The 26,077-nt window shown below is 44.4% G+C and overlaps 1 protein-coding gene across 1 annotated transcript in view; it reads left to right on the top strand.

Annotated features, from left to right (window-relative positions):
* Stx6 (syntaxin 6) overlaps positions 1 to 26,077 on the top strand; it is a 47,060-nt gene that overhangs the window by 14,140 nt on the left and 6,843 nt on the right. The window contains exons 3-7 of the mRNA XM_052737235.1: positions 2,982 to 3,076; positions 12,637 to 12,699; positions 15,947 to 16,069; positions 17,560 to 17,666; positions 21,136 to 21,230. Coding sequence (XP_052593195.1) covers positions 2,982 to 3,076; positions 12,637 to 12,699; positions 15,947 to 16,069; positions 17,560 to 17,666; positions 21,136 to 21,230 — 483 coding nt within the window. The remainder of the gene's footprint in view (positions 1 to 2,981; positions 3,077 to 12,636; positions 12,700 to 15,946; positions 16,070 to 17,559; positions 17,667 to 21,135; positions 21,231 to 26,077) is intronic.

Genomic DNA, 26,077 nt, shown 5'->3' on the forward strand with positions numbered 1-26,077 from the left:
CTTCCTTCTGGTGGAGGGTGGAGGGCCTCGGCAAACGGAGGCAAGAGGGCTGTTCTGTCCAGACCTTGAGCCGTAGATGAAAGGTTTGCTTCTGTAGTGATTGATCTGGCTCTTGTTTGTACATGACATTTGAAGTCTGCCCAGTGAACTCAGGTAGGACAGCCTTGAGCTTCTGTGGATGGTGAACCCTGCATTATCCAGGCTGCATAGAGCAGTGATCATCACTTTGGACCCTGGAGTCAGTCTGCTGGTATTCAGTTTCTCACTCCACTGTGCCCAGTCTCCCTCGTACACAGTAAAATACTAATACTTGTGATATCTGTGCAGATTTCCCTCACACACCAAACAGTTCTCCATCAGACCCCAGCTGAGTGTCCTACAGTTTTGACACTATCTCCCTGGAGATAGCATGGGATGTTGTAACATTCATGGCCCCCATATCAGATGCCACGTGCAAACCCCAGGTTCTGACCTGCGCTTCAGACCCACATCCTGTTTGTTTAATTTTCAAGAGCAGTTTGTAGAGCTCAGAGAAATGTATTGCTTGGGTTGCCCGTGTGTTGGAGTCTGTGTGTGGAAGAGATGCACAGGAGAGCATGTGTGGTCTCCAGGAATGCCATCCTCTGGTGGTGCTCCATAGGAACCCTGTCCGTTTCAGTATAATGAATGCTTCATCATGGAAATATTATTCATTAGGTCATTGGACATTGGTGATTAGCTCAGCCTTTAGTCCCTTTCTCCTCCCAGGGGTAATTGTGGCTGGAAGTTCATGCCACTAGTTATAGTGTTGGTTTGTTTGGTGATCAGAGGAACTGTGTAGGAATTATCAGTCATCTCCTGGCAATAGCAATAGAATCTAGAGACTCCAAGGGCCTTAGGAGCTCTGGGCCAGAGACAGTGTGGAATATATATTTGATAATAGTGTCACAACAGTGACTCTGGCTTTAGTTTCCTCTTCAAAAGAATGCTAGGACAACAAGATTGCCCAACTTCTAGTGTCGAGAGAGTTAGATGTATCAGAGCTTAGAATGGTGCCTGCCCAGAGTGATTGGTTGTAAAGATTAGCAGTTGTGCTGGGGATGCTGCTTGGTAATATAGTACTTGACTAACCCAACGCATGAGGACCAGGGTTCTGACCCTGCAGAAACACAGGTATGAGTGCATACACCACACTAACAGTCAGTGCCGAGGGGCAGAATAGACAGACCAGTGTTACAGCTTGGTAGTTAGACCTCAAAAGAAAATCTCTTCAAAGACTTCACTTCCACTTAAGTGGTTTTAAAATGCCACTGTCCATTGCAGAGCTGCCTTGTACCATGAAGCTGTGTTTGGTGAGAGCAGGTCCATCATTCTGATTGATGAAGTTAATGCTGGGGGAAAGCCCACAGATCTGACCGATGAACTGGAGATCTGTTGAAGCTGAATTGTGCAGCTTTCAGTTTTCACTTGGAAAGTCTCTGCACCCAAACTGTAGTTAGAAAATAGCCTGGTTCCATGTCTGCATTCTGGTTTGTGTTTTTCTTTGAAATAATACATCAAGGATACTGGCTTCTACAATGGTCACTCACTAGGCAGCACGGGCTTATAGGAAATTGATAGGTAGAGTGTTTAATTGCTGTTCAAGTGACAATGGTAATTTTTCCTCATTCATTTTTTTCATGGTACCTTTTAAGTTATTAAAAGACAAGTAAAATGTGAGGGGATAGGATCAAAAGCAATTTCAAGGGATATCGTTTCCTCTGAGACAGGTTGGGGGACATAAATTGTGAGGCAAGAGAACAGGAGGGCAGTGGGGGCAAACGGGCAAGGTATAATGTACATATGTGTGGCATGTTACAGAGAAGCCGTTGCTTTGCATGCTCACCAGGTTTTTAAAAGACTACAGATAAATAAAGTGTTAAAACCTACAAGACAGAAAGTTGTTAGTGCTAGGCATGGTGGTGTAATCCTAGCACTGGGAAGGCTGAGGCAGGAGAATCACAAGGCAAATGCCAGCCTGGGCTTTAGGGCTATATAGTGAATTCTAGGCCGGCCTTGGCTGCATAGTCTGCCGTTGTCTCAAACTGTGAGATCAAGGGCAAAGGTTTTGATATTTATCTCTCATTCACCAATCCTGTATTGAGTGTTCTATGTACCGAACATTTTCTTGGTTTTAAGGCTAGGTCAAATGAACTACCTACCTACCAGGCCTCATGGAATTAGGGTTGAGAACAAATAATAAATAATGACACAGATACTGTAATTACAGGCTATGAGAGAGACCACAAGGTTTTTCTAGTGTCTGGACCAGGCCTGAGGAAAAAGGGAGCAAAGGCAGCTCCCCTGATCTCTTCAGGTTGAGGAAGAGGGCTAGCATGTTAGCATAGGAAAAGAGTCTTGGAATGGCAACTCAAAAGGTCTACAAAAGCTGGCTGTGGCGACTCTGATACCAGCACGTGGGAAGTTGAGGCCGTGCTATAACTACAGGTCAAAGCCTGGCTACAGAGTGAGTTCCAGGCCACTCTAGGTTCCCTGTGTCAACTACGTGGAAGGCAAAAAAGGATAGACATAAGTGTTGGCAAACATCAGCAAGATCCTAGCCGCCCAGTGCTCAGATAGCCATGAATTTATGGTGAGCCCCGTAGCTCTTTTCTGCCCCCACCCTTCCCCTCCCATTCACCCAGCTACATTCCCAGCCCCTGTTTTCTGAGACACAGGTTGGCCTGGAACACAAGAGCCACCTCCCAAGTGCTGGGATTACAGGTGTGCTCCATTATGCCTAGCTAGCAGAGGCTATTTTTAACTTTGCAGGTCATCTCTGTCTTGGGACAGAGGGATCTTCTCAAAGCTGTGGTTGGAGAGAAAGTTTAGGAATGTTTATGTCAAGTTGGGTGTTTCCAGGAGGTTGGGCTGTTTTAGTCTCATTTCAGTGTCCTGTAGTTGAACAAGACGCTGCTAGGCTTTTGACGGTTCGTTTGCTTCACCTTAACTTTTTGGCCCACGCATAGTTGAAGCAAATCCTAGGAAATTCAACCTGGATGCAACGGAATTGAGCATAAGAAAAGCCTTCATCACAAGTACTCGGCAAATTGTCAGGGTAAGGTGCACTCCTTATGGTGTTATGTATAGGAGATAGACAAGCTTCTCAGAACCTCCCTCAATCACAGACCAGCAGGTTGACTCTGAAACAACCAAGGCGAGTGTCCCATATACAACTTCTCTGGTTTGGCGGAGGTGGGGTGGTGGTGGTGATGTCTACTTTTTTTTTTTTTTGGTTTTTCGAGACAGGGTTTCTCTGTGTAGCTTTGCGCCTTTCCTGGAACTCGCTTTGGAGACCAGGCTGGCCTCGAACTCACAGAGATCCGCCTGGCTCTGCCTCCCGAGTGCTGGGATTAAAGGCGTGCGCCACCACCGCCCGGCGGTGGTGTCTACTTTTAATACTGTCTGGTTTGTTAGAGTGAAAACGAGACAAAAAAATGCTGGCTAGAAGGTTACTTTAATAGCCTGATCCCACTTGCCTATATCTCCAATTTCTTTCAAATGGTGATTAAAAAAATCTCTCTCTTGTACAAGCCATTTGGTCTCCTGATCGACTGGTCATCTTGTGCATTGTTGAGGAGTGGCTGGCTCTTCCTGGGTTTGGCTGGTGGCCCTCTCTACCATCTGAGTTGCTTCTAGAACTCCCACCACCCATGCTATTACTATTGCCATATACAACTGCTTGACAACCTCTCAGGAGTTACCCAGAGCAGGCAAGCCAAGGATGGCATGTAAAAATAAGCCATCAAGTAGACACATCTTTAGTACTAAATTATTAAGACTACTACTCACCAGTAAAGTATAAACACAGAAATACAGTTTAGGTAAAATCTTGTGTCATTCAGATGCATTTTGTGTTTAGAAACTCTATGGCTAAGCCATTTGATTAGCATAACTAGATGTAAGAGAAGCAGCTGCCATTAACATATGTACTCGAAAGGAGCTTCCTTGAAGAAAAAGACTTGGGATCAGACCATTGCTGACATATGGTAAGAACCTTGCTACGTGCTTGCCAGAGACTTTCATCATGTGATTTCCTCTTGAAAAGATCTCACATGGTAGATTATCATTGAACTTTATACATCCTTGTTTCACTCAGTAGTTGGCCTTTCTCTGTGCTTATAACTGAATTGTTTGTATATACGCTCACATGTAATAGAGCAGAAAGCTCTTTGACTCCAGGAACCCTGTGGAGACGGTGAGTGTTTGGATTCAATATTCTGCCTTCCTAGGCAGCTGTAAATGCTGTTCTGCTAAGCACATTGTTAGGTGACATCGTTTCTGTGTAATTCCCTCATTTGTTTTTATTTACTTATTTAGACAAGATCTCACTCTATAGCCCACACTGGCCTCAGACTCATGGTGATTTACTTGCCTCAGCCTCCCAAGTACTAGCTTTGCAGGTGTGAACCGCCACATCTGGCTCTCTGAGCCTACCAGCATGTGGCTAGAACTAAACTCAGGAACAGCAGCAGGCGCTCTTAACCGCTGAGTCATCTCTAGCCCTCAGTCATCATCTCTCACATATAGTTGGTTTTCCTTCCCTCCCTCCCTCCTTCCCTGCTTCTTCTAGCCCATGCTCCTTTCCTCACTTCTCCTTTCTCTTCTTCCCTCCTTTCTGTTTTTAATATTGTTTTTTCTGAAGGAAGCTATTCTTGACCCTAATGTTTCATGGTGCCTTGCTGTAAAGTATATGTTCTTTAATCAGTGCATTTATTCTTTCTGTAAGGTGATGTTTGGGTTTTGAAAATTGGAATTCAAAGAGTTCAGTATATTGAAAATTTAATTGGTATAACTATGACTCGAGGTAGATACTGAAGTTCATTTCTTAATATTTGAAAATCTGTTTAGAGTACATCTTAGAATTATCTTATTTTATTTTTAAAGATTTATTTAATTATTTTATGTTTATGAGTGCTCTATCAACTTTATACCAGAAGAGGGCACCAGATCTCATTACAGATGGTTGTGAGCCACCATGTGGTTGCTGGGAATTGAACTTAAGACCTCTAGAAGAGTAGCCAGTGCTTTTAACCACTGAGCCATCTCTCCAGCCCCCTTAGAATTATTTTAAATCATGGCAATACATCAGAATTTTGCTATCCTTATAGAGTTTGAGATCTGAACCACACTCAGCTATGTTTTCAACAGACTACTTGGTAGACTTAGTTTTAATTTATTTCTCCCCTTTGGGAAGCTGTTAGTATTTGCTGTTAGTATTTACTAACAGTTATTACACCTGAACTTTTGCTGACTTGGTTTTAATAACTTTTAACTGACAGTCTTACAGAAAAGAAGGAAATAGCAGTGGACTCAACCTTCATTAAAAACAAAAAAAGGTGCCGGGCAGTGGTGGCGCACGCCTTTAATCCCAGCATTCGGGAGGCAGAGGCAGGCGGATCTCTGTGAGTTCGAGGCCAGCCTGGTCTACAGAGTGAGTTCCAGGACAGCCAGGACTGTTACACAGAGAAACCTTGTCTCAAAAAAACAAAACGAAACAACAAAAAAACCAACAACAAAAAAACCAAAACAGTTTCATGTATTGACTTCAGTTTCTCTGAATTCAGCTGAAGAGATCTCAGGCTCTTGGTAGAAACTGGAGAAGAGAGTTAGCAGATTTGGGCAATGGGACAAGACAAAGTTTACACAAGGACTTTGAAACCACAAGCTTAGGTGGCACTGATCCTAGTGACCTTTTGTTTAGTAGTGCCATATTTTTTTTTTCAGGTTTTAACTTTTTAAATTTTTTTTAGAATTTCATGTATAAGGGCTGCATTTCTACTCTCCCCTATCCGCCTTTCAACTCCCCCTTTGTCCTCCTCAATTCTCTCAAATTTGTGACCTCCTCTTTGTTTATTACTATTGTTAAACACACACACTCGCTCACACATATACACCCACACGCTATGTATGTATGTATGTATGTGTATATGCATTCACATGAATATATAAATGCAACCTGCTCTTTCTGTTTAGTGTTGTTTGCATGTATATTTGTGTGGATCTGACCACTTAAGATTGGGTAGCCTGTCACAGGCTTGTCCCTGGAGAAGACTGAATCTCCCTCCCAGCAGCCATTCATAGCCTGTAGTTCTTTATCTAGGAGTGGAGCCTGTGATATTTCCCCATCCACATTAGGATGTCAGCTGGTGGTGTCACTGTGCAGGTCTTGTTAGGTGACTATTGTTAAAATATCATGGCTGCATTTCCCTGTCATATATGGAGACACTATCTCACAGCAGACTTCCTCGTCCTCTGGCTCTTACAGTCTTTCCAGCCCTTCTTCCGTGATGTTCCCTGAACCTTCTTCGGTGTGGGCTTGTGTTGTAGATGTACCCACTGGGGCTGGGCACCCCACAGTCAGTTGTTCTCTGCGTTTTGACCAGTTGTGGCTCCTGTTGTGGTCTCCATTTGCTGCAGAAAGAATCTTCTTTGATGCAAGTGAGAGCTATGCTTATCTGTGGGAATACAGATAAGCATTTAGAATGCATTTGGGAGTTACTCTAGTTTAGAAAAGTTATTACCCTATATTTTTTGTTTATTTGTTTTGAGGCAGGGTCTCATTACATAGTCCTGGCTGGTCACTGTTTCTGCCTCCCAAATGCTGGGATTAAAGGTGTGTGGCACCACATCTATCCTTCTGCTTTCTCTTTATTTAGTTTTGGTTTTTTGAGACAGGGTTTCTCTGTGTTTCCCTGGCTGTCCTGGAACTTGCTTTGCAGCCCAGGCTGGCCTTAAACTCAGAAATCCACCTGCCTCTGCCCCGAGTGCTGGGGTTAAAGGCCTGCGTCACCACCGCTTGGTTTCTAGAGCATATGCTAGCTTGATGTGTCACTTTGACAGACAGAGGAGTCAATGATGCATGGTAACTTTTTTTATGTGAAGAAGCAGATCTCTCTCCTGTATGATTTGTGTGTGTGCTACTTATGTGTGCTGGACAAGTACCCTGCCCCTGAGCCACAGCCACAGCCCTTCTCCCAAGTGACTTTCTGATTAATATTCATTGGCCATGCACTTTATACTCTTCCCTTGTTTGAAAAGTTTTGTGTATGTTTTTCTAAGCATCTTCTAAAGCTATCCATTTTTTTTCTAAGTTTTCCTGGTAATTTTTAGCTGAAAAAAACTTTTAGTTTTTCTGTAAAACAGCCTCTCTTTGCCCCTTCCTTTTCTCTTGGCATAGTGCTGGAGATCAAACCCAGGTAGGTCCTCATTCATGCTAGGTAAGCACTGTAGCACTGAGCTACATCCTGGCTCGTTTTTTATTCAGGCAATCTTTTTACATTGTGGAATCATCTATTCGACAGTCCAAGCTTCACATGGGGAAGTTTGTTTTGTAGATAGATCCCACAAGTGACTTTGGGTTACTCTAACAATTCAGTGCATTTTGTTTTGCAGCATATACTAGAAGAACAGTGAGTAAGACCCTAAGAAACCTGAGTTCTAGGCTAAGCTCTGACCTTAGTAGATTTTCATCACAAACCATAAGCCTCCTTGGACCTCCATTTTATCAGTGAAACAGTCCTTACTAACAGTCTCTGATTTTAACTTCGGGGGGAAATTCAGAACCACACCTGCACCTGCACCTAGCAGTCCAGTGTCTCACCCCAAGAACAACTTACCATCAGTTAGAACCGAAGTGGCTTTGGGTTAGTCTAGAAGGTTAAGATAAGCAGTGGGTGTACAGATAGCATTGGGACAAGAGGCCGTGAGTGGGAGTGCTGGGATCGACAGTGTCTCGTTCATTCAGCTTGGAAGCAGTTGAAATGAAAACAGGAGCATAAATAACCAGGGCAGTTGTTCTTTTGGCAGATGGATCATGTTTTATTGGGACTAACTGCTGATCCTAAGCCTCATGTGTTAGAAAGAGGATGAGTAATTATGTGTTTGGCATGATAGATTGTTACAAGATGTTTAAAACTGTTTAGTAACACAGCTTAAAATTCCATATCCCCGTGTGAAGGTGATCTGCTGTGTGGTGTCTGGTGACTAGCCTATATATATATATATAATGCCATCTACATATATAAAATGCCATCCACACGTGAAGACTGTACTCCACCACAGCAGTGAGCATGTATAGGAGGCACACCACACAGCCATTAAGAGAATGTACCCATCAGGACTCTCTACACACACACACACACACACACACACACACACACACACACACACACACCCTCTATCTCATTCTCTCTCTATCAAATAGAAACTTTAAAAATCTGAGATTAAAACCCATATTTCATTCAACTATTGCCTGTTTATTAAAGAAAATTAGAGTCTTTTTTTTTTTTTTTAACAAGATGAGCAAAAAACCCAATCCCTGACCCAGCACTGTGTTGTAGTCTCCTCTTGATGAGTAGCTGGAACCCTGTTGTTAATCACGTGCATGTTTATGTCTTATGAGTACTCTCGGCCAATGTGGTGGGGCACGCCTTTAATCCCAGCACTCGGGAGGCAGAGGCAGGCGGATCTCTGTGAGTTCGAGGCCAGCCTGGGCTACAGAGTGAGTTCCATGACTGCCAGGGCTGTTATACAAAGAAACCCTGCCTGAAAAAACAAACAAACAGAATGCTCTCTGCTTGTGTTTTTTAAATGTAAATAATTCTGTTTGAAAGGTGAACATGCCCCTTCAATGCTGCAATTTACTCTTTAGAAATAACCATTTTCTGGGGCTGGAGGAATGGGCTCAGTTGTTTAGAGCATTGGGTGGGTGCCCTTCCAGAGGACTGGAGCTCAGCGAACTGTCTGTAAGTACAGTCCCAGGGGATCTTACACCTTCTTCTGGCTTCCACAGGCACCAGGCACACACATAGTGCACAGGCATACTTACAGACAAACCACCCATACACGTTAAATAAGGAAGTAAGTAAATAATTTTTTATTTTTTAAAAACCATTTTCTGGTATTGGAACACACAAACTCTTAGAAAGAAATGATATGATATCCTGTAATTTTTTTCCTATGAAGAGTTTTTTTTTTGTTTTTTTGTTTTTTTTTTTTCGAGACAGGGTTTCTCTGTGTAGCCCTGGCTGTCCTGGAACTCACTTGGTAGCCCAGGCTGGCCTCGAACTCACAGAGATCCGCCTGGCTCTGCCTCCTGAGTGCTGGGATTAAAGGCGTGCGCCACCACCGCCCGGCTTCCTATGAAGAGTTTTATTGTAGAGCTTGCCTAGCATGCATGATGTTCTGGGTTCAATCTCCAGACCCATCAGAAAGAGAAAAGGAGAGTACAGAAGAGGGAGAAAGTGTGTTGTAACTTGGACCTGGTGCCTTAGCATTTGGGAGATGAAGTTAGGAGGATCATGAGTTCAAGACCAACCTAAGCTACATAGTGAAAACTGTCTCAAAACAAATTACCACAACAAAATACATGTGTAAATTCAGATAGATGTAGAACGTCCCTGTCTAAGTGAAATACAGTGTGAACCATTTATGTCTAGTAGCCTCATTAGAAAAACAAGTTTAATATATTTGATTTAACTTACTATAGCCAAAAGATTATCATTTGAACATATAGCCAATGTAAGAAATATTAGAGGTTAAAGTTATTTTTTAACTTGTTATACTAAAAACTCTAAATTTTTTTTTTAAAAAATTTAAAAAAACTAAATTTTTAGTTCAAGTGTGAAATTTTTATTGAAAATAATGGTCTTTGCTAGGCAGTGGTAATGAATGCCTTAATCCCAGCACTCGGGAGGCAGAGGCAGGTGGATCTCTGAATTTGAGGCCAGCCTGGTCTACATAGCGAGTTTCAGGACAATCAGGGCTACACAGAGAAACCCTGTCTCAAAAAAGAAAGTAACAGTCTTCATTTAAACTTTATAAAACTTGCAATTGAAAAGTAGATTTACAAACTCAACTTATGTGCATGCTTAAAAGAGTTTACCAATAAATGAATTTACTTTTTAGTTAATTAAAATAATGTACTGACCTTGTTTGAAGGAACTACGGCTGCTGTGACTTCTATGTTGGACAGAAACAAATTTTGATAATCCTTTTCAGTGGCTGCATACTTACGTATGTGTCCATTTTACGTATGTGTGATCGCTGTGAATTACCACAGTGGCCCTGTGAGTTACTAATGCAAATGCACAGAAGAAATAGAATGTAGCAAGCCGCCCAGCTTAGCCCAGTCATCTATTGCTGAGTCCTGAACTCGTCTCTCCTGATCTAACTGGGAAAAGGCCTCGAGGTTTGCTTTGGTCACTAGTGGGCTGGTGCCCCTTTCCATGCTTGATCCTTCACATATTGTCTGCTTTCAGAAAGGAATCTCCTGATAAGCACGCTATGTAGCTGTAGTGTATGAGTTTAGTACGTTCTTTCCCCTTATTTGGACATGTTCCTTCTTTCTACTTTTTTTTTTTTTTTTTTTTTTTTTTGGTTTTTCGAGACAGGGTTTCTCTGTGTAGTTTTTTTTTTTTTTTTTAAAGACAGGGTTTCTCTGGTTATCCTGGAATTCCCTCTGTAGACCAGGCTGGATCCACTCAGAAATCCACCTGCCTCTGCCTCCCGAGTGCTAAGATTAAAGGTGTGCACTACCACCTCTCAGCTGGCAGCAAATATTATTAAATTGTTCGATACAAAACAACAAAATTCATTTTCAAAGAGTTCGTCCTGTTACCATCCATCCATTATATGGGAGCAGTATTAGTGTCTTAAATACTTTATTGGCATACAACAATATAGAAAAAGTCACATATCCTAAGCAGTTTGAGTTTATTACAGGGATACTCCATTTGAGCAGCACCTAGAAGCATGAAGCAGGCTATTACAGTACTTCAGGAGCTTGTTGGAGGTGTGTTCAAGTCATTACCTACCCCTGCCATCCAACTTTAGACGGCTAACGAATTCTACAAACTAGGTTTGAAGGCTAAGGTGCCACAGTCTCCATATGCACGACGATTCCATTATGGACGTATTGTGCTCTTGTCTTCTTAGAAAGACTTATAACTGTTTTAGAAAGACTGTTATATAGTTGGCGAGCTGGAGACCATATCTGATACTGCTCTTTCTCAATAGTAATGTACATTAAATAAATGTAATTTCTGGATTGAATAAATGTTATCTTAAACTAATTTAGTTGATAAATATAAAGGGAATTCTGCCATCCAGGATATGCTGTCTTAACCATCTTGTCTTGAGGTTACTAGAATTTGTATATAACAGAGGTTCTCAAGTTTCAGTCTTTTTTGTTTGTTTTTTGAGATGGGGTTATTTTGTGTATCCCTGGCTGACCTGCTCTGTAGACCAGGCTGGCCTCAAACTCACAGAGATCTGCCTCTACCTCCCAAGTGCTGGGATCAAGGGCATGTGCCACCATTTCCTGGTTCAAGTTTCAGTCTTAAGACTCCCCAGAGAGACTTGTTAATAAAGACTTGCCATAAAGAGCCTGTGGCATAGATCAGGATGGGACAGAGAAGGGCATTTTTAGTAACCTCTTGGGTGTGTGAGTTGGATACTTCACTGTGTGAGTTCCAGGGAGCAGAGAACCAAACATGTCACCTGTCATGCTTGGTATATATCGGACATCAGTAAGTGCTTGCTGAATGAATGATCAGGTACTTTGAAAGTTGAAGCAGGGTGGTTTTTCAGAATTAGCCATAGTAGGAATTTTAAAGCCATGGCATGCCTGATCTAGCACTCACTTGGCTTAGGTCTTGGTACCTGGCAGGGTGTGATGGTGCACACCTTTAATCCCAGTACAGGGAAACAGACACACAGATCTCTGATTTCAGGATTAGCCTGGTCTATGTAGTGAGTTCCATGCCAGTCAGGGCCCTAGAGTGAGACCCTGTTTACAACAACAAAAGTTGAATACCCTAACATTTGCATCTGTAAGAATAAGTACACTTGAAATTTCAGAAATTCAGAAATTCAGAGAAAAGCATTCAGAAAAAAACAAAATTCCAAAGTATCTTGACATTTTTTTAAAGAAAAATTATATTGCAATTACAACATACTTACTTTAGATTTTTTTTTCAGATGTTTTCCATTATAGTTAAATGTAAGAGTTAAAATGACTCATATTTAATGAAATTTTGCTTAAGGTTAAATAACATATCCTGATTTTTGCTAATACTTTAGAAATACACTCTGCTGTTAGAAACAGTCTGTCCTGTAAATGAATGCAACTCAGAAGTAAGTGGACGTGCAAGAGTTTCGTGGTAGTAATGGTAAGTGCACTTTAGGAAGAGCAGGTTTACATGTGTGTACATGGTCCTTGAGCGCAGGCTTCAGGTTTTCTACCTTCACATTGTCCTTTATTGGCTGTTTGACTTTGAGAAGATATCATTCTTTCTGGACCTAGGCCCCTCAGCCTGAAAATGGAGATCCCATCAACTCTTTGGCTTCTCAGGAAAGTTCAGAGAGCCCTGATTCTATCTGATAGATAGTTGCCTTTCTCTGTCTAGTTAAATTTAGTATCTGAATGACCTGTTTTTAAGGGAAGGTCTTTCCTATTTCCTTTGTGTTTGAAATTGAAAATAAAAGCAAAGAATGCTGTCTTTTTTGCTTGAAGATCAACAATCAATTGTGTATTTTGCTAATACGGGAAATACTAGCCATGATTTTCTTTAAGGGTATTTTTCCTTTTATTTTCTGCCCTTTCTGTCTCATTAGGACATGAAGGATCAGATGTCAGCTTCGTCTGTGCAGGCACTGGCTGAAAGGAAAAACAGACAGGTGAGAAAGCATCAGAATGTAAGTGTCCGTTAAAGAAAATATGTGTCTAGACATTTGGGATTTGAAATTGCTGACCATCCCTGGATCGTGTGATGAAGAACAGGACCTGTGTACACTGGCCCGGGGGTGATGGGGTAGGTATTGTGACGTCTTTTGTTTGTTATTGCCTGTTCCTAGTACTTAAGCCACTGTAACAAACTCTGGAGCTGATCAGCTTATAGACAACAGAGTTATATTATTGCTCATTTGGCAGGTTTTATCCATGATTGGTTAGTCTCAATGCTTTTGGGCATGTGGCATCATGACAGCAAAACACAAAACTCACTAATTCCACTTCTTTAGAAATTTTTCTTTTTATACAATGTATTTTGTTCATATTGTTTGCCCATCTCCTGACTCTTCCCAGATCTCCCCCTCCTTACCCACTCCATTTCATATTCTTTCTTTTTCTTAAAAAACTGAAGCCAAGCTGGGTAGTGGTGGCGCATGCCTTTAATCCCAGCACTCGGGAGGCAGAGGCAGAAGGATCTCTAAGTTCGAGGCCAGCCTGGTCTATAGAGTGAGTTCCAGGACAGCCAGGACTACACAGAGAAACCCTGTTTCGAAAAACCAAAAAACAAACCAAAACCAAAACCAAACAAAAAAGCAAGCTGGAGCACACACGCACAAAGCCAACAACATGTAGTCCGTTTTGTGTTGGTGAACACATCCTGAGCATGTGGCCTGCCTGCCCTAGAGTGTAGTTAATAGTACCCAGTGCCACTCCTTTGAAGAAAAGGGATCTTCACTCTCCCAGCATCATTTAGTGGTGAATACCGTTGTTTGGGATGGGACTTTGTGTCCACTTCCTCTTCTCCATGCCGGGATGTTGTCTGGTGTGACCCTGGGCAGGGCTTGTCCGTGCGGTCATAGTTGCCGTGAGTCCGTATGTACATCAGCCCTGTCGTGTCTGCATGATGGTGTTTCCTTGGAGTCACCCACCATCTCTGGCCCTGGCCATCTTTTCCATCTCCTCTTCTGTGTAGGTCTCTGAGCCTTGAGGGGAGGGGGGTGATACAGACATCTGAGTTAGGACTACGTGCTCCAGAGTCTGACTCTGCATGTTGTCCAGCGTGGGTTAATTGCCATCTACTGCAGGAAGAAGCTTTTGGATCCGGGTTCATCTGTGTACTGATTTTACGGTGATTAGCTACACGTCTAGAAGATTCCGTTACCTTTCAGGAGTGCCACAAGCTAGGGCCCAAGGCCTTACCACCTGGCCTTCGGCAGACATTTAGACAAACATTAGCTTCTAGACAGCTTTCCTCAACTCTGCCACTCCCCCCCCACCCCCCCACCCCCCCCAATTCTGCTCCTGCTGACAGACCCCCAGCACCTTTTGCTCTTCGGGCACCTCCTGTGAGCCAGGTGTCTGCTAAAGACTCTTAATAACTTACTGTCTTTTTACAGGTCTCCAGGCTCCTTGATAATGACACGGTCATGTCTGAATTTTGATGTAGCCAGGAGGTTGCTTGTGCCTCTAGGATGGCTACAAGTGTAAGGCCAGTCAGTCCACATGGTGTGGGCTCAGCACCAGCCTGGGATATATAGTGAAACTTTGTCTTACAAATAAGTAAATAAATGACATTGATGTAGACACCTGAGTAATCCTTAATGTGCTTCAAAATTATTTATTTAGTTAGTTAGAGACAGGGTTTCTCTGTTTAGCTTTGGAACCTGTCCTAGAACTCACTCTGCAGTCCAGGTGAGTGCTTGTACTCACAGAGATCCACCTGCCTCTGCCTCCCGAGTGCTGGGATTAAAGGCGTGCGCCACCACCGCCCGGCCTATTTTTGTTTTTTGAGAAAGAGTTTTTCTACATAGTCCTGGTTGTCCTGAAACTCACTATATAGACCAGCCTGGCCCTGAACTCACAGAGAACCACCTGCCTCTGCTTCCCAAGTGGCTACCACGCCTGACAGCACATTTCAAATTAAACCTCTTCATTTAAAAATAATGGCTATTGATTTGGGGGAGGGGATTGTTTTGTTTGCTTTGAGACAGGGTTTTGCCATGCATGTAGCTATGGCTAGCCTGTGTAGCCCAGGTTGTCCTGAAACTCAAAAACAATCTTCCTGCCCTAGCTTTCTGAGTGCTGGGATTACAGACACAAGCCACCATGCCTGGTTGTTGAAAGTATTTTAAGAAACGGCAGAGTTTTGTATACTGGAAACCCCTTTGGGGGTTGGAGAGATGAGATTACAAGCCCTTGCTGGTTTTCCAGGGGACTAAGACTTGACTTCAGCTTTCAGCATCCATATTAGGCAACTCACAGCTACCTGTAAGCCTAGCTCCGGGGGATCCAGTGCCTTCACCCACATGCACGTACCCGCATGCACACACACACACACACACACACACACACACACACACACACACACACACACACTAACACATAATTAAAAATGATAAAAATAGAAAAGAAACTCCTTTCTTTTTTTTTTTTTTTTTTTTTTAGGTTTTTTGAGACAGGGTTTCTCTGTGTAGCTTTGCGCCTTTCCTGGAACTCACTCTGTAGCCCAGGTTGGCCTCGAACTCGCAGAGATCCGCCTGCCTCTGCCTCCCGAGTGCTGGGATTAAAGGCGTGCGCCACCACCGCCTGGCCAAGAAACTCCTTTCTAATTGTTAAAATATAATCCTTAAAAAATATACAGCTGTCACCTAGAACTTAAACTTGAATTTAAGTTCTGATTTGTTTGAGTTTCTTTTGGTGAGGTAGAATATTCCTTCAAGTCTATTTTTCTTGTTTGCTTGGGTTTGTTTTTGTTGGGCTGTTTGTTTGTTTTCGTTGTTCTTATCTACCTCTCCTCCTGTTAGGAGAGGTAGATAAGAACTAGGAAAAGCTATTGGTCAGCTTGTCCCCATCTACCTTGAACCCTTCAAAGAAGCTAGTCAGTGGCCAAAGTGGCCTTTACCTCATGGGCCTTTGGCAGATACTTGACAGACCTTAGCCAGCCTGCCCTAACACTGCTCCCCACTGCTCCTTCTCGTCTTCCCCTAGCTGCTCTCCTTAGGAGCAGAGTCCCTCCGTGAGGCTCATCCGGATGTTTCGAAGACAGAGAGAACCCTTCCTGGTGTTGCTCAAACCGTTCCACCAGGCACCAGCCTACACTGCCACAGCAAAGCCTGGTCCAGGTTGAAGGACCATTTAAGTGCTCAGCAATAGCTCCTGAGTGTTTCTCCTGACTGGGTGTCCCTCCTCACACAGGCGCTTCTAGGAGACAGCAGCCAGACCTGGAACACTGGAGTGACGGATCGATACGGGCGCCTTGATCGAGAGCTGCAGCTGGCCAACTCCCATTTCATTGAGGAGCAGCAGGCACAGCAGCAGGTACTGAGAACAGCCCATCAAGGTTCCGGAGGTGGCGGGCAGGGTGCCTCCCCTGACCCTTCTACTAGCCACAGGCTATTACTTAGGACAAGCAGGTTAGACCTGAGTGTGTCCTGTGCTTGGTTGTCGGGTGTGTAATGATCGTATACACTGTTTGAAATCTTGAAGTGTGTGTCCCAGAGAACTAGACTGGATCAGACCTCAGAAAACACAGAGCTGACATCAGAACTGGCCAGGGCCAGGGTTTGTGCAGGCTTTGTTGCTGTTTTGAGATGGGTTCTCAGTGTATAGCTCTGGTTGGCAGGCTGGCCCCCATCACAGAGAATTGCCTGCTTCTGCCTTCTGGGTGCAGAGTTTAAAAATGTGTGCTACCTCCAAATAAGGCCAAGGATTTGAAAAGAGAAAACAATCCTTCTTCCCCCTTGTATATTCAGAATTTTGTTTATTTTAACGAAGATGCTTTCAGAAACATTGAGTTCTTGTTTTGTCCATTAAAAGTCGTTAATTTGTTCCATTATATTTAAAAACCAGTTGCTTTGATGGAGGATGAGGTATAGAAGGAAAACGAGCTGGTCCCCATGTTGTTACATTCTTTATTTATATATTTATTGTTACTGTTTTACTGAGGCGGAATCATGCTGTGTAGTCCAGGCTGGCCTTGAACTCATGGTTCTTTTGCCTTAGCTTCATATGTGCTGAGATACTAGGCTTGGGCCACCTGCCCACCTGAGTTCTTGCTTTGATGGCTAGCAATGCTGGTAAGAGGAAGCTAGCGATTACGTTATGTAGGTATCAGGATATTGGAATCACCTGTCCACTGAAACCGTGGTTCGTAAATACTGTTTTATGTATATATGTGGACTTTGTGTTATTTTGTTGTATTTACATTATCATGATGGCCTAAGTAGTTGTTTGCTCTCAAAATGTTCCAGTGAAGCAAAGGTTTTAATAGAGAGTAAGGGGACCACAGCACAATCGAAGTAGGCCTTTGTTAGCCCACAGTTGTCATCGAGGTGAGTTATTGTCCTTGAGGAAGAAGAAAAGGGCTCTCTGCAGTCTTCCCACATCCAGAGATTTGCTAGGCTCTCTTTCACGCATGCTGTGGCAGTGTGTTGTGTTGAAACCTCGATCTTGGCAGTGGGCTTCCTCATCCTAACCAACCCCTGGTGTGGTGGTCATATGCTTGTGTGCTTTTGGCCATCGTCTCTTCCCTTACTGGACCTCAGCCAAGCAGAGTAAATCTCTCTTGGTGGTTTCAAGCCCTGCTGACTGTTCACAAGTTGGATCAGCAGGCGATTTGGGTAGCTTGACAATCCAGTCTTTGGAGCAGTGTGTTCTCAGAGGCAATGGTCTGTGTTCTTTGATTCTGGGCTTTGCTTTTGAATGTGAATTGTCCCAAGCTGGCAAAGAAACTAGCAGCTGCTGGAGTGCTGGGCTTGGAACCAGGTAAGATGGATTTTAATTGCTTATTTCCGTTTCTCTGGCACCAGTTGATTGTGGAACAGCAGGATGAGCAGTTGGAGCTGGTCTCTGGCAGCATCGGGGTGCTGAAGAACATGTCCCAGCGCATCGGAGGGGAGCTGGAAGAACAGGCAGTGTGAGTAGTGAGAATGCCCTTATCTGCAGTGATGCGGAGGGGGAGAACCATCCCATGAGACCCTGAAAGCCTAGCAGTGAAGTACAGGGCTGGGAAAGAGAAAAAGCAACTTAGAGTTACAGTTTTTACTTTGTTGCACAGACTAGCTCCCCCAGAGAAGCAAATCTACCAGATAAAATTCACAATGGTTGTTTAGGCACTCTAAAAGAATGATAAGCAAAGATAGCTTTCTTGAATGCTGCCACATAATACCATTCTACTTTTTTTTTTTCCTGGGTGGGTGGGGCATCTACTAAGATGGTTCAGGAACTCTACCCGCTCTCAATTTTCACTGTTACACATGCTCACTCTCAGTTCTTCCTGGGTACTTGTCTGCACCACGCTGTCTGGGAGGCTCTGGGGATATCAGAATGTCTGCCACTTCCCAGGGACAGCACACATTGTACAGATGAAGGAAGTAGTCTCCTGGTGGTGGTGGGGAGGGAGTCACTGTTAACTGTGATAGGCCAGTTCAGCTGACTGGAGAGCCCTGTCTTTTCCAAGAAAGAGGGTCAGCCGAAAGCTGTGGGATGCTGAGAAGGTAGGTGGTTGAGTGAGCCGGTGACTCTGCAAAGATGTCAGCAGGTGTGTAGGAGGGAGGTTCAGAGGTACAGGTGTGCACAGAACAAGGTGTCGAGTGTCTAGCATGGGGAGAGAGGGAGCAGAAGTCCTGGGGGAGTCAGTGGACAGCAGGGAGGGCTTTGTCAGTGTGGTGAGAAGGCAGGACTTTGCCTCTTCCGTGTGGTGGGAGGGCGGGGAGGCGGAGTTTGGAGTGATGGCATGAGCCGGAGCTGGGATTCGGATGATATACCAGAGTGGAGCCAGGCGGGTATGCCAGATGGGAATCTAGAGTAACAGGTACCCAAACACACAGGTTGAGTTTCTGTTTCAAATGGAAAGGGGCTTGAGCCACGTTGTTGGTGAGGCAGTGTGAGAATAGAGACCACCTGAGATACAGCTCGTTAAAGATGCTGGTGAGGAGTCTGTAGCTCCATTCCTTTCAAAGTCCCCACAGCAGTAACAGAAATGTTTTTGCAAGGATTTAAAACCTCCAGAGAACATAGAACACGAAACATCAGTTATACCAGTGTAGATGATGGACGGCAGGCTGGCGGCTGGCTGTGGATTCAGTAGGCCAAAGAAAGCTGCCCCCTGAGCCAGTGGGAAGTGAACAAGAAGCAGTGTGACTCCAACCACAAACCTCAGCTGTGACTAGTCTGCACTTAGGTGACTTAATGTTGAGTATTGATCTAATCCAATAGTGTCACACTGTATCAGAGAAGTGGGAAGGATTCAGAGGTGGGAATTACATGGACTAGAGCTAAATCCTAATCTAACAGTGCTGCACCATCAAGGGAAGTCTGAGGACAAAAGTCAGCATCGTAAGATACAAGCATGCTACTTCAGAAGTGGAGAAAGTACCAGAAGAGGCTGAAGTCAGGGGAAGACCGAGGGAACAGAAGAGAACCATAGTTTAACATAAAATCCCTCTCAGACTGGTTTCCTATTTTATCTGGGAGTTCCTGTATCTGGTAAAAATAAAAGAGAAGAAATATGGGCCTTGAGCTGATCTCTATGCAGTATAGGAGACTAGCCACCAACCTCATGTAGCTACTGAGCATGTGGAATGTGGCCAGACTGAGCTAAGATGTGCTGTGAGCATAAAGTGAATGCTACAGTTTGCAAAGGGGCAGAAGAGTTTATTAATAATCTTTATATTACATGTCAAAATGATATTTTGGATATAGTAGATGAGATAAACGTTGTTAAAAAGGAATTCCAAAGGCTGGGGATGTAGCTCAGTTGAGTGTGCACTCGGTCCCCAGCAGTGCGTTAGCCAGGTGTGGTGGTTCACACAACTGGGGGGAGAAGCAGAAGGGTCAGAAGTTCAGGATCATCCTTGTAAGTGTGAGACCCGCCTGGACTACATGAGAGATCCTGGTTCAATTTTTTTAAACCTTTTTAAAAGCATAGTTGTCAGAAAATGCAAAGTGGCATTTGTGACCCTCATGGTCTTTCTGTTGGGCAGAACCTTGGCTGTGGCTGTCCTTGACTGAAGATTGAGTGACATGCCTGTTTCAGCTTTAGAAAGCAAAGTCACACCCAGCACACACAAGTAGCTCTTGTCTTCCAGTGCTTGGCCTGGAGATGCCTGCCAGCTACAGGACCAAAGTGCTGCCAGAGTCCGAGATGAGCCAAACATGTTTGAATCAGAGAACTCAGGTGTAGAACCAAGACTGACTTAGTTAGTTGTCAGTGTGGAGTTTGGCAGTAACTTAATGAGGGGTTGGTGGCTTCAGATCCCAAGGGACTGCCATGTGTCCTCTGTGGGCTTGCACCCAGACCAAGGCTTTCTAGCTGCTAGTGACACTGTTAAAGTAAGGTCTTTGTAGGAAGGCCCTGGTACTAATTGGTGTGTTAATTTGAGCCTCAGACTAATCATGTTCTAGTCAGAAGTTGAAGTCTGGAATGTGCAGTAATTGACGAAGTAAGGGTTGTTAGAATACAAGTGCAGTATTCAGTGCTGTGTTATCCAGCACCGTGCTGGCTAACACACAGCAATGGCCTCCTGAACTGGTTCTCCAGTTCTCCTTGGAGAAACACCACTTGTCTGAAGAGATGGGGTGTCTGTCTCTCTCTCTCTCTCTCTCTCTCTCTCTCTCTCTCTCTCTCTCTCTCTCTCTCTCTCTCTCTCACACACACACACACACACACACACACACACACACACACACACACACACACACATCCACCATCCACACCGTACCCCATACACTATCAGGGATGTCAGGCCTCTGGCTTTTAACTTACAATAAGAAAGAGTGCTTTAAAGGAGAATCTGACATAAAGTGCTTTTGTGTACTGTGAGGTTCTCACAGGCAGCCCTCAACAGGAATTGGGTTGGTAGAGTCACCCTGTGTAACAGGTGACAAAAGAGTCTCAGAGTTGTATAGGGTGCCTTGTTCCAGGCAGGAAGACACAAAGGCCAGCTCTCTGATGGCCTGAGCTGGTAGTGTTGTATGCTCAGAGCCGAACTGCCTTGTCTGTGAATCTGAAATCTACAAATCCAAGGATTTAATTTGCAGCAGATTTGTGTGATGGAAAAACTTTAGCTGAACTGTCTGTAGCGCTGATTCCTCATGGGTTCTGCAGACATACAAGCATGCTTGATTATGGGAACTACGCCAGACCTTGCTAAGGGGTGTTGACTAATCTATAGCATATGTAACTTATCTTAAAAACAAAAAACCCGTAGGTTTCCCAAATTTATAAAAATGTTACGTTGTCCCAAGGATTTGGGGTAATAGAATGTAATCCTGAGTCCCAGAGGCCCCTTTTTGTCTTTATGGAGATGGAGGCCCAGACCTAACTTTATCCACAGCAAAGACAAGGTTCTGCTCACCACCTGCTTTCTCCTCCTCCTCTCCAGCATGCTGGATGACTTCTCTCATGAGCTGGAGAGCACTCAGTCTCGACTGGACAGTGTGATGAAGAAACTTGCGAAAGTGTCTCACATGACCAGTGGTATGTATGTGGAACTACTCTTGGGAGTTCCTACTTAACACTCTGTGACATTCCCGTGCCTGTGGCAGATTTGTCTGTGTTACTTTAGGGTCATAAATGGAACGCTCGTGCGTAGAGACCATAACTGCTCGTGATCAAACTTTGGAGAAGGGTCTTGTGCCCAACACTTGTTGAATATTCTCATGGTAGAGAAACTTCCTTGCAATTACAAAGTCCTTTTTTTACATTTTTCTATTTCTCTTGCCGCATTAGAGAACTTCAATGTTTTTCTTTTGATATTTTTATTTTAGCGTGTATATGCATGTGGATGCACACTTGTCACAGCACATGCATGCATCAGGCATGGCAGCAGGCATCTCACTAGCCCTGGGGAACGTACTTAGAGCCACAGCTGATATACCAGGTGTTCCTTCCTTTGAACTATCTTCCTTCATCATGAGAAAAGTACCTCCTACTTTAGACTCTGAAAGCCTTATAAAGTGACATCCTAGCAAATGTACACCAGGATGGGGGTGGAGAAGTAAGTTTTCATGTCAGTTTCTGTGTTTGAAGATGTTTTCTAATGACTACAGTTTTTTGATCACTATAAATCGCCTTCCTTGTCAGACAGGAAATGATATTTTAAGTCAATATCCAGTATCTCCTCTTTACCTGGAGGGGGTTGCTTGGTGAAAGGAAGAACTGAGATATTTCTGGAGGTAATTTGAGTACTTTGAGGCCATAGGATGCCTCTCATCGAGAGACCCTTTCCCCATCCTGACATCTCATTCCGCTGTGGGTTTTCTGTTGTCAGGTACATGTGACATGGAAGATTAAAATACAGATGCCTGTGTGATCTGCAGCAGTTCACATTCTGAGTTACAGAATAGTGTCTGGGGCTTCATTTCTTAACTAAAAAATTGAAGGTGGTAGTATAGCTCAGTGGTAGAGCACTTGAGCAGGCATGAGCGAGGCCTCGTGGTTTGTGCTAAGCACCATAGAAAGGTGAGCATTGAATGAATAATATTGCAAAGGTGTTTAACAGTATATCTATGCTCTGTAAATATTTTTAACTGTTGCAAGGTAGAAAAGACCCTAAAGGACAAGGAACCATCAAATCCAAACCAAAAGAGACTCATATCTAGAGTTACTTCCTTTCTCTCGAGGCCAAATGCCTTTATGCTTCAAGCAGGTTCTTTGCTAAGCTGTGAGTATACAGGAAGCAGGCACCAGCTCAGTGTATCTTCCCTGGAAGTAGAGAAGAGTTTGAATGCATTGTCTGGTTCCTCTGTTCTCTCCTCTACCTATATAGTTAGTCCTTCACTTTATTTATGTATTTGTTTGTAAACTTTATGTTTGTATGTGGTATACATGTGTGTACGTGTGTTTTTGCAGGTAGGTGTGTGTGTGTGTAGACCAGAGATGGTTTTAATTTTACTCTTTATGTATTGTGTATGTGTATGCACATGTAGGTCAGAAGGCAGCTTGAGGAAGTCTGGGGTCTGGAGAGCCAACTCAGGCTTTCGACTTGGCAGCAAGCACCTTTCCTCACTCAGCCCTCTTGCCAGCCCCTCAGCCTTGCTTTTTTGAGCCTGCGTCTCTCATTAACTCGGGCCCAACCATTTTGGCTAGACTGGCCGACCAGTGTGGGCTCCCTGACCTGCCTGTCTCTGCTCCCTTGCCCTTCCTCACCCAGGCACTGGGATCATAGGCACATGCCACTCTCCTGGGGTTTCCATGGCTGTGGGGATCCAAACTCAGGCTCTCATGCTTAACCAGCAGACGCTTCACCCACCGAGGCATCTCCTCGGTACCCTTTTATTTAAAAACCAAGAAAGTTGTCTTCAGGAAGTGTTCCATAACCAGTTTCAACACTGGCCTCTCACTGGTCTGTGTGTTAGCTGTAGCCTCAAGTAGCCACTTCTGCCTCACGTCTGCCAGGGAAGAGTGGGTGAACAGAGGTGACCCATGTCTTTTGTTTTCTAGCATTCTGGGTGTTATTCAGTTTAGAAAAGGCCTGGCAGTGTGTTTGTAACACCAAGGCTTTCTTATGCTTTATTCTGCTATTTCCAGGAAGAAAAGTTTGGGAAACAACGTGAGATGTTTGGTTATATTTGTGTACAGAAAAGAGCCAGGTAATATTTCAAGCAGTTAGCATGAAAGACCCTTCATTTTAATTTTTGCTTGCTACTGAAGAAATACTGCTATGGTATCACTTCAGTGTGTTGTAATTGTCTCTTTCTCGTCCATAACTTTTGGTTAAGTTCCTTGCTTTGTTCTCAAACCTGTATGTAAAGATGGTCTGAGAACACCAGAGTTTGGGGGGGCAGGCCTGAGCCCCCATCAGCAGCTCCTTAGAGCCAGGCCCTCCCGGCCATTCTTGGCTGGCTGCTTCATGGGAGAAACGGGCCAAGACACCACACTCACTTTTGTAAACGACCCAAGAGAGACACTAATTTGCCTTTCTCTTACCCAGAGGAAAAATATTCCTTTGAATAAAGCCGAGACCCCCTCCCCCATCAGCAGTCTGGGATTCATCTCTTCTCTTGAAGACAGGAAAATATTTTGAGAAGGAAACTACATCGGAGTTCCTTTTGTTCCGCTCAACTGAAGCACACTCTGCTGTAGGTGTGCTTGGTAGTGGAGCGCAGGCTCAGCTCGAGATGCATGCCTGCTACTGTAGTTAGGGCCGGTCCTGGTGTGCTGGGAGCCATACCGGAACAGCTCAGACGTCTGCTAGGGTAATAGCTCCCTAGGGTTACCTCATTTATGCCCTGTAGAAGCAACTTAGCACTTCAAAGGAAAGTGGCCTTGAGAGTGCAGGCCTGGGCCCTGTGAGCTCCTGTGGTGGTCTGCTTGACTAGGCCTGTGCTCTATCAACATGCTTCAGGAGAAAGCCGTTGGGGTTACAGAATCTGGACTGTCAAAGGCCGAGAGAGTCTAGGAAATCTGGCACTTAGAATGATGGGGAACTGGACGGGGAGGGGCAGGAAGTATGTGTGAGGTTGTGGGGGAGGAAGGAGGAAGCAATTATCTTCTGCCTTTGCCCTGGGTAAGTGTCAGTTGTTTTTAATAACAGTGATTTATTACTACATTTTTATATTAATGAGCTTTCTTCCTTTCTTCCTCTTTCTCCTCCTCCTCCTCTTTTTGTTTGCTTTTTGAGTCAGGGTCTCTACATAGCCCAGGCTGTCCTGGAACTCACAGAGATCCACCTGCCTCTGCCTCCCAAGTGCTGGGATTAAAGGTATGCTCTATCACAATTGGCCTCAATCCTCACCCTCCTCCTCTTCACCCTCCTCCTCCTTCTTCTGTTTGTTTTTGAGGCAGGGTGTCATTGTACAACCCTGGCTGGCTTGGATCTCACTCTGTAGACCAGGCTGGCCTCCAGCTCACAGAGATCCGCCTGCCTCTGCCTCCCAGTGTTGGGATTAAAGGTGTGTGCCACCACACCAGGCCCCTGTATGGGTTTTGACAAAAATACATGTATGCATCATTATCCTGTCATACAGGAGAGCTGTAAAACTCCCTGGTTCATTTAACTTTGGAATTAGCACATATTTGTACATATTTATGAACCACACAGTGATGTTTGACCCATGTGTACGTTGGTAATGATCTAGCAAGGAACATGACATAGCCAGCATCTTACCATGTTTCCACTTCTCCCCCATTCCGTCAGGCTGCCTGAGCTTCTGGAAGTAAAGCTCAGCAGTATGTGTCTCCCTAAACTGGTGAGATCTAGACTTGTCCACACAGACTCCCCAGCAGCTGGTCGGTGACAGCTCAGAGTTCCCAGCTCCACACTGGTTCTAGTGGTCACTGCTGGGGGTGTGTGTGGGGGTAAGGTAGGGGAAGGGCTCTGTTCTGCTCTGCTCTGCTCTGCTCTGCTCTGCTCTGCTGTGTGATCCCCACTATTTGTCTGCTGTAGGTTTTCTGTTGTTAGGGGTGGCAGCCTGCCCTCCTGTGGCTTTACCTCTCTGGAAGATAGAAGAAGAAGGACTGTTCTTGTTACTGTGCTCACCTTTTCTCGTTAGGACTGAGTGATAAGGGACAGTCCTCCACTGGACTGGAAACAGTGGTCCAGTATCTCCAGAGAGATCAGAGAATGCTAGTGAGTGCTCCCCACACACCGGCGTTTGCTCCCTGGGAGAGGCCTACACTGCCTTCTTACACCTTTCAGAGCATCCTGCTTCAGACAAAAAGGAATGGGTAGACTCGGGGTCTTAGTTACTCAGTGAGTTTCTGGTGTGTCTGGGTAGACAAGGTGTTGGTTCAGGAAAAAGGGATTGGCTGTGCTTATTGGCATTCCCATCTTCTGGCCACTGAAGAGTTCTAAGATGTTGATATCCGTGGCATTTACTAAGTACATGTTTTGCTCTGTGGAGAGTTTTAATGGTTATTTTTCCTAAATTCAGACCATGCTACAGGATGATCATCAAACTGTGGTTATTGAATCTGTAGGCTCTCCGGTAGACTTGGCCAGCCTCATCCCTTTATTCTGCTGTTCCGATCTGCCACTTCAGCTACATTTCAGAGACTGTGACATTGTGCGTGTGCAGGTCGGGGCTAGAGGTCAGCTTCGGCTGTCTTCCCTACCACTTTCCTTTATTAGTATTATTTTCTGGGGCCGAAAACTTGTCATTTCTGCTCTACTGGCTGGCCAGTGAAGTCCCAAGGTTACCCACCTGCCCCTGTTACCCACCAGCCCCGGGGTTCAGGTTCCTGCTGCCATGCCTTATTTTGACCAGGGCTCAGGGTATTGGACTCAGTCCTCACACCAGTGCAGTGGACAGTCTGCATACTCAGTCATCCTTTTTGTTTATTGACAGAATTTGTGTAGCCCAGGCTGCTGCCAACTTGTGGGA

This window comes from Peromyscus californicus, unplaced genomic scaffold (genome assembly GCF_007827085.1).
Source record: "Peromyscus californicus insignis strain IS unplaced genomic scaffold, ASM782708v3 Scaffold_14__1_contigs__length_90479793_seg_2, whole genome shotgun sequence".
Lineage (NCBI taxonomy): Eukaryota > Metazoa > Chordata > Mammalia > Rodentia > Cricetidae > Peromyscus > Peromyscus californicus.